Source organism: Onychostoma macrolepis, chromosome 10 (genome assembly GCF_012432095.1).
Source record: "Onychostoma macrolepis isolate SWU-2019 chromosome 10, ASM1243209v1, whole genome shotgun sequence".
Lineage (NCBI taxonomy): Eukaryota > Metazoa > Chordata > Actinopteri > Cypriniformes > Cyprinidae > Onychostoma > Onychostoma macrolepis.
The window spans coordinates 24,802,103-24,813,251 of NC_081164.1; the positions used below are offsets into that span (position 1 = coordinate 24,802,103).

The 11,149-nt window shown below is 34.5% G+C and overlaps 2 protein-coding genes across 2 annotated transcripts in view; one reads left to right on the forward strand and one right to left on the reverse strand.

Moving 5' to 3' along the window:
• The window catches only part of xrcc4 (X-ray repair complementing defective repair in Chinese hamster cells 4), a 45,012-nt gene extending 41,784 nt beyond the window's left edge, over positions 1 to 3,228 (reverse strand). The window contains exon 1 of the mRNA XM_058788494.1: positions 3,090 to 3,228. Coding sequence (XP_058644477.1) covers positions 3,090 to 3,094 — 5 coding nt within the window. The 5' untranslated portion in view covers positions 3,095 to 3,228. The remainder of the gene's footprint in view (positions 1 to 3,089) is intronic.
• tmem167a (transmembrane protein 167A) lies at positions 3,093 to 8,625 on the forward strand. Its single transcript, XM_058788493.1, has 4 exons — positions 3,093 to 3,277; positions 4,762 to 4,871; positions 7,984 to 8,018; positions 8,191 to 8,625. The coding sequence occupies exons 1-4, from the start codon at positions 3,275 to 3,277 to the stop codon at positions 8,412 to 8,414; spliced, it is 372 nt and encodes a 123-aa protein (XP_058644476.1). The 5' UTR covers positions 3,093 to 3,274; the 3' UTR covers positions 8,415 to 8,625.
• The last annotated feature ends 2,524 nt before the right edge of the window (positions 8,626 to 11,149 follow it).

The window sequence follows — 11,149 nt, forward strand, 5'->3', positions numbered from 1 at the left end:
GTTGTGGTTAAGAGTAGAGCCTGTGGTTAGGTTGAGGATATAAATACTGCAAGTTATTTGACTATTTACATGCAAGCGTTGTGAGTCCTTTAGATAACTATATTGGCACGAGACAGTGTGCTGCTAACTTGCACTTAACTGTAAAGATATGAAAGAATGTGCTGTTTATGGAAGCAAGTTGTATATGGTTATCTTTGTGATGAGTGGGGTGGGATCATAAACTTGCCATAAACATTTTAAGCTCTACTAACTTAAAAAAAAAAAAAGAATTTGTTTACTCAAATTTTTAGAGGCAATACGTTTCCTCAAATGTTTTGAGTATTCTTAACTTATCAGGTTTTACACTGTGCACAAGTAACCCTGAAAAAAAAAAGAACTGTGCTTCTTTCCTGCACAGTGGTGCAAACAAAATTAGGTTCTTCAGTGATGAAAATCATGAAGAACTCAGTCTCAGTTTATATATAAAGCACAATTAAAAAAACTACAGCTGACCAATGTGCTGTACAATGCTCTAGAAAGACTTATAAAAATATACAAACCAAGCAAACCACAACAAACGACATCACAAATCATAGGCTATAGCGAAGAGATACGTTTTTAACTTTGATTTAAAAATATGTAATGTTGGTGCAGTTCTAATATGGATCGGTAGCGCTCCAAAGTTTAGGTGTGGCTATGGCAAAAGCTCGATCACCCCTAGATTTTAATTTTGACTTTGGAACAGTTAAAAAACTCTGGTTGGCAGACCTAAGAGTTCTTACCGGATGGTGTTCACGCAACAAGTCAAGAAAAGTAGGGGGAGCGAGGCCATTTAAAAACAAGCAGAAGCACTTTAAAATCAATTCTAAAGCGCACTGGAAGCCAATGTAAAGACATTAACATAGGAGTGATATGTTCGTATGTGCAAACACCGGTTAAAAGACGTGCAGCCACGTTTTGGACCATTTGTAATCTGGATATTGAAGAATTGTTTATTCCCAGATACAGGGAATTACAATAATCAATTCTAGAAGAAATAAAAGCATGAATTGCAGTTTCAACGTGCTTAAAAGAAAGGAAGGTCTTCACTTCAGCCAACACTCTCAGTTGGTAAAAACTTGATTTGACGACTAAATATATTTCCCTATCAAATTGAAGTGGACTGTCGAATAAGACACCCCAGTTTTTTTACACATGATTTAACTGAAGAAGATAAAACACCAGAATTTCAATGAGAAATGTTTGGAACTTCAGAAGAGCCAAACACAATGATCTCTGTTTTACTTTCATTTAGATTTAAAAAATTCAAAGATATCCAGCCAGGCTTTGACATCAGAAAGACAGGCACAGAGGGAGTCTAAACCATTTTTGTGCTTCAGGGGCAAATAAAGTTGAGTATGTCTGCATAGAAATTATAATACAAGCCATGCTTTTCAAAAATAGAGGCTAAAGGAAGCATATATAAAGAAAACAATAAAGGGGCCAAAATAGAGCCTTGGGGGACCCCACAAGTCAGGGGGACCGCCCCTGAATAACATCATCTAATATTGACTGAGAAGCTTCTATTTTTAAGATATGACTGAATTAAACTTACTGCAGTAAAGAACTTAAAGAACAGTGTGGGATATATTTAAAAAATATTTGGACATTTTATTTTTGCATATTTTTTATTTTGTCCCAAAGAAAGTATTATTTTCTACTACCATGACAAATGTTTTACATTTAAATTAAACATATTTGTTTGCATTAGTCATGTTTTTTTTTTTCCAAATTACAGTGCTTTAATTTCTATGAAAATATTGTCAAAATGCAAAATATAATTTCTTACATTCACATAATAGGTCCCATAATTTCTAGTTTTTAGAGGGAAGAAATCCTAATCCTCAACGAAGAGAGATTGCTGAAACAAACGTGTTGTGTTTTATACATCCATACACACAATTTTAGAGCGACAGAATCATTAAATAGCATCACTGGCTAGTTCTGCAACAAAAGCCTCAGTGTGATCAGTAGAATGACATCTATCATAAGCTATCATATTTGTGTTGAAAAAAGGAATTGACAGTCCTGCTCTGTGCCGGTTATATGTTTCTATATATAAAATAATAAAACTTTATTACAGCTTTAATCTTTTTTTCATACATTAATGATTTTTTCTGAGCTAAAAATATTGGCGATCATACATTTTTACCATGAAAAAATCATTTAGTTTAACAATAGTTTCTAAATCATAAAATCTTGCAAGGCATATTTACAAGAATCATTAGATGACATTATAAGACTCTATTTGGATCACAGTGTAGCCCCAAAATACTAATTAACTGTCATTTAAACGATTAATTCCAATGAATTAATTCCAATCTTTGCCGTTATCCTTCAAACCGCTAGGTTTTAGCCATTTGTTAGCGAGAAATTCGCTAATTTAAAATATAATAAAACTTAGTACGATCACTTATTCTTTTATATACTGTAGTATATAAAGGTCAGATAAGAATGTTGTTTCATTTTTACATAAATTTATCTGTTAAACTGATTGACGTTTGAACCCATATTTTGACATTTTATCTTCACAAGTTATTTGAAACATTAAAGTAGACACTTTACTTGCATTTAATATGCATTCTGTGCATATAAAATCACTTTTGTAATTTTAATTTGATGTGGTCACTGCACTTAACATTATTATATTAGCCATACATAAATTTGTTTATATAATATTGTTATTTATTTAATTATTTATTATTAATATTATAATTTTCTTGTAACAATAATACTAACTATATGGTTACCATGGTGCTTTATGTAGAATCAAAACAAACACAAGGTCAATAACATGTTGACAACAAAACCCTCTTCAAAGTTGCTCCTATATTTCTGCTAAATATGACATATAGGATTTTCAACTCTCCTGTTTGCTTACTTCTTGATTGTTTATATATTTTAAGAGCATCGTTTTATAAACAACGTAAGAATACCAGTTTGTGTTTTGTTTATGACAGGAAACTGATAAGCATTTCAACAGAGAATACATATAACAACATATTTATCATAAACAAGTGCGTTTCCCTCACATCATGATCACAGCGCGCTCTACACATGCAAAATCTCACCTCATTCCGAAAGGAAATGGCTGTTGTATGTTAAATTAATTTTAATTCAAACTAACACACTTCTGCAGATTTCACTTCCCTCTCACATCCGGCTTTTCGACGCTTCGCGCTTCCAGGCTGCCGTACCGGTGACGTCATTTCCACCCTACACCGGAAGTGTGAGTTGGCTGGCCGGGGATATCAAGATGGTAAGTGTAAAACTGCTATTTTGGAAAAGTTAATACGAGTTAAGTAGAAACGAGCAGTCAGATTGAATTCGCCGGTATGTCGTCGCGTTCTGTCAGATTTAGCGATATATCCGTCCACGGTGCAGTGAAAGTGAAAGCGATATCAGGAGAAGTTGTACAGTCTACAGAGTGCTGTAGGAATATAAACAACAGACAGCAGCGAATCTGTGTCAACATCGGTCTGTTCTGCACTATTCTGTGCTGTCATTCATGATTTCTGTATATTCAATATTTACTTCAATCTGTTCTGTACAATATTTGACTGTATTCAGTAACGTTACTGCTACGGTTGTGATGTGGCAGAGAGAACAGGGCCTTAAACTCATCAAACTGCAACATAATACGTCTTTTATGGCGATTAGATGTGATTTATGCAAACACATAATTATATTCTAAAAGTTATTGTGAAAAAACTGCTGAAAATTCAGCTTTGCCATCACAGGAATAAATTACAAACTACTTTAATAATAATTTATAATAATGAAATTTGTATGTTATTTTGATCAAATAACAAACAAAAGCTGCCTTGGGGAGAATTTAACTTTTTATCAAATGCACAAAAAATAAGTCATTTCAAAAAATGCATAGATACATAGACAGTTAAGATAAAAGTTATAGGTACAAAGTTAAGATGAAAATTATGTTTTGCCATCACAGGAATAAATTATATTTTAAAATACATCAAAACAGAAAACTGTTATTTTAAATTGTACTAATATGTATTTGTGATCAAATAAATAACAAATAAATTCTGCCCTGGGAAACATTTAATGCATTGAAAAATATTGAAAAATATGTATATATTTTTGTTAATTAAATACTTTTAATGCAATAAATAATAACAAAAATAGAAACTGCAATCACAAAATTAAGATGAAAGATATAGGAAAGACGATTGTCACAAATGGACTTTCTTTTTTTATTAATTTTTAAAGCTTTATGGATTCTAATGTCTGAGTTAAATCAGTTGAAATAATTTATCAGTTTGGACGGTTGCCTATAAAATCAAAACATCTTAAAATACAGAAGAAGTTGTAAATCATGCACAAGATGTCATAACGTAGACATAGAAAACACTGCTAGAATACATGTAAAGTAATATTTTCTGTGGACTACTATACATATCACTAGATCACTGTAGATTTTTAAATTTATTTTATATATATAAAAACTGCTTTAAATTACCAATTACTCAACAACACTAAGCTTAAAACGAATACATTGTTGTTATGCTAAAACTAATGTCATGGTTTTTCCTAAACACGTTACTCTTTCTATAGTCAGTTTAACAAAGTATAAACTAAACCATTTATATCTAAACAATTTGAAACTTTTTAAATGTGCATTAATTATTCCACTTTTTTGTTTTGGTTACAGTGTTTTATAAGTTTAGTTGTTTATTAATAAGTGAATAATTATTCATTTCTTCTTTCTTTCTCTTGCAGTCTGCCATATTTAATTTCCAGAGTTTGTTAACGGTCATCTTACTGCTCATCTGCACCTGCGCATATATACGAGCTCTCGCTCCCAGCCTGCTGGATAAGAACAAAACAGGGTATGTTTACTGCCATCCACATATTTATATAGTAAACATTACTCAAGCCATCCAACACAGAGATGAGTTTGTTTCTTCATCAGATTTGGAGAAATTCAGTATTACATCACTTGCTCACCAATGGATGCTCTGCAGTGAATGGGTGCCGTCAGAATGAGAGTCCAAACAGCTGATAAAAAACATCACAAGTAATCCACAGCACTCCAGTCCATCAGTTAACATCTGGAGAAGCGAAAAGCTGGATATTTGTAAGAAACAAATCCATCACTAAGACGATTTTAACTTCAAACTGTCCTGTAGCCAGTAAAAAAAATCACCTCGTCTGAATCAGGAGAGAAATATGCACAAATCAAGCATAGTTTACAAGCAAAAACAGTTCTAAACAAATATGTCGAGTAATTTTTATGTGAGAGGACAACAGAGGATGGGCTTTTGTGATGTTTTTATCAGCTGTTTGGACTCTCATTCTGACGGCACCCATTCACTGCAGAGCATCCATTGCTGAGACACTGATGCGATGCAAAATTTCTCCAAATCTGATGAAGAAACAAACTCCTCATCTACAGCTTGGAGTACATTTTCAGCAAATTTTCATTTTTGGCTGAACTATTCCTCGAAGCACCAAAGGACTGGTGGTTTAAAGGTTAAAGATGTTGTCCAAACAGGCCTGGATTTGTTTTATGGTTTTATACAAACACTTCAAAAGAAAAATCTTTAATTCCCAGAAACAATCAGTAAAATGCCAAGATATTTTTCTCATGGCCAAAGAGTTAACAAAAAATAAACTCCTATTTAATTTATTTACATTCTTAATTTATTTGATCTAAGTTGAGTGTCATTGGTCAGCGTTTGTTTTGGGGATACGGCTGTGAAATAAAGTGACCGTCGAACTCGAGCAACAAGATGTTCACCACATGTTTGGACTCCACATGACAGGAGCAGGAAATGAAGGAGATAATTCACATCCAGCGATCTGCTCCCAACAAACACATGCATTAGCCAAGACAAATTAGCCAGAGTTGCTACATATTAAAGTAATGTTTTATTTCGCACCCCCTGAAACGGCATACAAGCGAGCCTTGTTTGTTACCAGCAACTGACGTACTTCCAAGATGTCCATTTTGGCGTTTATAGTGAATTACTTTAATGTACGCATGGGCAGAAACTTGCAGCTTTGCCTGTGTGTCACAAAGTAACTGATCGTCTGAAAGGACATCAAATATTAGGTTGTGGATTGTTGCAAATGCCAAGGCTGCGAAACCTAAAGAGCGTTTACTGGAGAAATGTGTTAAAGCTTTGTTTGACGTGGGGAAACGGAGGCTGGGTTTTGTTCCCAGGGGTCTGCGCAGGCTGTTGACAGTGCATGTTCTCGCTGACCTGTTTGTTGTTTCTGTTCAGGCCAGATGCCCGTCTGCTCGTAGATCTCCGCTCTGTCAGGCGTCTGTTGTGACATTTCAGGCCCTCTGAAGCTCGTCAGTCATCTGTAGTTCTGCCCTCTGTAATCTTCTGCTTCACGCTTCCTAGACGAGCAGTCGGCAGACACGAGACTGCGGCCCGCTGCTTTGTCTTTTACTCGTATAGTCTTATTTTAAGCCATGACATCAAAGCTCAATTCTAGTACTGCTAAATCAGCATTTAAAAGATATACACAATTACAGTCTTTCTCTTCCAGGAAAACAAATATATGTACACTACTGTTAAAAAGTAAAGAAGTGAATACTTTTATTCAGCAAGGACTCATTAAATTGGTCAAATGTGTCAGTAGCAGGGCTTGACATTAACTTTTTTGCTTACTCAGCATTTTCACCGGCCATAATTTTGTTGTTGGGAAATTGCGTTTTATATGACTAGAGTTACTGCATACTAAAAGTTATTTAAATTGATTTCCAGGTCATTTTTTGTCTATTTAAAGCTGCAGTCTGTAAGTTTTGCCTCTTTGTCGCCATCTCCGTTTGAAAACCTGGAATTGCAGCCGTGTGCGGAATTATCTTCCTTGCTTGACTGAGAACAGTTTAATAGCATGTTCAAATATCTAATGTAAATGTTCAAATAAAGCTTTGAAAAAGTTTCATAAAAACCGAGGTAAACCTCACATTTCAGCTTTTAAATAAAGAAAAGGGTTAAGTCAAAATGATAATTGATTAATAAATGGTTATATGTATTTTATCTGCTCCATAAATAGTTCTAGATAACTTATCTGAATTGTTTAAATGTGTAGAATCCACATAAGCTTGTTTTTCATCAACCGGTCAATATTTACAGCGGGGCATGCAAATTCGGTCCATTTTTGGCCAGACTGAGACTGCACACAGACTGAATGTAAATATAAGTCTCTGTAAATCCAGTCTCTGACTCTAGGTGGCACTAATTAACAGCTGTTTCCCGTAAACTCCGTGGACAGAGCAGTATTGCGATTAAGAACAGTTCCTTTAGGTATTACACGGAGCGAGGATGAAAACAAAATGCCATCGAATCATTTCTGAAGACAGTCAGAACCTTCAGAGGTGCATTCATATAATTAATTAATTCATATATTCATTTGTATAATTCCCTCAGCACTCTTTTAAAACCTCCCAGCTTTTCCAGCCTATTTTCACTCAAAACTAAACTACTCTGCTGCTGTGCGCACGTGACACTGTTACTAAAAACTGTGCTTTATGCTGTATAGCATTTATTTATCATGAGTTGTTCAAATCGCGGTAATCGTATACAGTTTTAATAATTAAAATATGAAACAGTGATACTAACCATGGGGAATTTTATCATGATTTATCGTCAAACCGGTAATCGTTACATCCCTATTCTAGCTGCTGTGAGAAAAGGCTATAAACGATCCTGACGTAATGATGCAGTCCCATACATTAATAAGCATTTTGTCTTGAACATGGGCAAAAGTTTGTTTATTTGCATACAAGAAATGGTTTAATAATTGTTAAATATAAAACCTTTTTGCAAAAGTGTCTTGCAGTTGATCACATTAAAACAATATTTAAATTAATTTAAAACCTGAAAGGGCCAGAGCTGTTTTTTTATGATTTCAGTCCACATTTTTAATTGTTTTAAATTATATCTGCTCAAGCATTAAGTGTAATCCCTTTCCTTTTGCCCTCAGATTCCTTGGAATATTCTGGAAATGTGCAAGAATAGGTGAGTAATGCCATAAAAGCTCATGTATGTTTTTTTTATATATATGATTTATTTTTTTGTTATTTTTTCTTTTGTTAATGATCCTTTACGTTACCTTTTAGGTGAGCGCAAAAGCCCTTATGTGGCGTGTTGCTGTATCATCATGGCCTTCTCCATTTTATTTTCGGAGTAGCAGCAGAAGCATGTGAGGATTTGGAGCAGGCAGAGGATTTCCAAGAACAGCTACAAGATTCTACAGCAGGGAACAAGATGTGTAATTGGGCGACATTCAGACTCTCCCGGGCAGAACTGGCTTCTGGTAATGCATGTGGAGTGCTCTCCAAATACAGCTTGAGCATTTCTCATCCTCCCGGACCTATTTTTGTAAATACAAATAATTGTTGGTCTCCATGGTAATGCTCGTGTTGTCGTTGACTCGTGCACTCAAAGCTGATCAGATGTAACGTGTTTGTTGTCGGAGCCAAAATGCTTGTCAATGACAGTTTTAATGTGGGACATTGAGGATAAATTTGATGCACATGGATGTACTTGATATCATGCTTGTTAAATTGAATCTGTTGACTTTACATGGACAAGTTTGCATTAAAAGATCAATTTATTACAGAAATCCTCATTTAAAAGTTTATTTTTGTGATATGTCTGTACAGTAGAATAATATTAGCTATACACAATACAGAAATTTTGGACATTGTTGATAGCTGATATGATGATTGGTATTATAAATCATTACAGTTACATTATATGTTTATATTTTAATTAAAATCAGGCATCAAAATGATTTATTGTGCAGAAAATATTTTCACAAATGGGCATAGTAGTAAATGTTAGAGTTGGAAAAACATGTTTGATATCTGCTTCCAATGTACGACAAATCAACATTAGCAGAAATGTGCATATTGTGTGTCCCTAAATAATATTCAGGTTTTTAAATATAATAATAATAATACAGGTTTAAAGAGCTGTAAATGTAAGTACAGTGGCAAAAATGTATATTGTGCATTCCTAAATATTAATTCGGTCTTTAAATATTATAAAAAATATTATTAGAGTGTTTTTATTATTTATTTTGCACAAAAATATAAGCAATTAAAGTAAAAGTGCACTACCAAAAATTGCATGTACTTATAAATTAAATTGCAAGTTAAAATTTATTCAAAAACACTATATCAGAGCTAAATTGCATCTTATAGTAAAACAGGAAACCCACAAAAAGAGTAAATCGAAATGTTAAAAAAATAGTCCATTGTGCTAAATGCCAAAAGTATATCCCAAAAATGATCCCTCCAGGCTCCATTATTTAAACTGGCGAGTTTAGTTTTATCCCAGCCGTCAAATGGTGCATTTGCTCATAAAACGCTAAAATTACAATGTCGAGCCATTAAAAAAGTAAGCGGATATCAACACGGTATGAATTTTTTGTGGGTCATTTGCACGTGTTCACAAATCTGTCAGTTCACACAGGAGGTACTGAAGATGTTATTGGGATGATTGTTTTCTCTGGAAGTATTTGAGATCATAAATCTGTAAAACCTCAACCGTGCATGACAGCAAAGAGCTATCAATGAGAGCAAAAGAAGTAAATCACTCATCAAAGTGTGCGGATTTTGTCTATTAGCCATTGCAAAAACTTTTACTTCAAGACAGACCACAAAAAAATAGTCATTTTGTGACGTGAAGTTCTCCAACACCCTCAAGATCTTTGTAGCTCCTCTGATGTCTTTGGATCTTAGTATGAGGTAAATATTTTGATTGTTAGACCTGGTAAAACTTGCCAGAAGAACAAACCTTCAATTATAAGATTCCTCCAAGATCTCATCTGCACTCTTTTAAAAAAAAATTTTTTGGAACAGTGTCATAGAAGAACCATTTTTGGTTCCTCAAAGAAGCGAACAGTGAACAATTCTTGAAAGAACCATTATTTTTCTTAGTATAAAGAAAATTGAAAAAATCTAAAGAACATTTCCAGTATAAAGAACCTTTTGTGGAATAGAAAGTTTCCATAGATGTTGAAGTTTCTTAACGGAACCATAGAAACCAATAAAGAACCTTAATTTTTAAGAGTGTGGAAAGTTTCCATGAATGTTAAAGGTTCTTCATGGAACCATCAGTGCCAATAAAGAACCTTTATTTTTAAAAGTTTAGGATTCCCGTACAACACCATGTCGACACTATCAGCTCCATCTGTTAAAAGTCATGTCTCTGACTCATATCTTGGAACTTCGACCTTTGGTATCCTCCTCACACCGAGCAGGAAAGACTTTTATCTGCTCTTAACAAGCACTAAACATTTATGTATCCAGTCAAATGACTTCAAGGGCCTGCCCTGAGGAGCTCAACCCATATTCCTGCAGCATGCGTCAGTGCAGAAGCTCCTCTGCATGGGGTTCAGAGGCAGCGCGCACCAGCGGGGAAGAGACTTTAACGCTGCGCTCCTGTTTAAAAGCAGACCTCAGAGCTACAGGTGGCTTTCTTCATATGTACAATAGACGTCAGTTGATGTTAAAAGTGAACGCTGGAGGTTGTTAAAGCAGCAGGGAAGTGTTTCAGATCTTTAACACTAGCAGCTCCTCTTCAGAAGCTTGATACAAGAAAATCCTAGAAACTAATAGAGAACGATTCAGTGTTGCAGGCTTGATGACAAATCTATCTATCTAGCATTCTATCTATCTATCTATCTATCTATCTATCTATCTATCTATCTATCTATCTATCTATCTATCTATCTATCTATCCAACTGTTTATCCTACTGTCTATCTATCCAGCACTGTGTCTATCCATCCATCTATCCATCCATCCATCCATTTATCCAACTGTTTATCCTACTGTCTATCTATCCAGCACTGTGTCTATCCATCCATCTATCCATCCATCCATCCATCCAACTGTTTATCCTACTGTCTATCTATCCAGCACTGTATCTATCCATCCATCTATCCATCCATCCATCCAACTGTTTATCCTACTGTCTATCTATCCAGCACTGTATCCATCCATCCATCCATCTATCTACCTATCTATCTATATATCCATCCATCTGTTTATCCTACTGTCTATCTATCCAGCACTGTATCTATCCATCCATCTATCCATCCATCCATCCATTTATCCAACTGTTTATCCTACTGTCTAT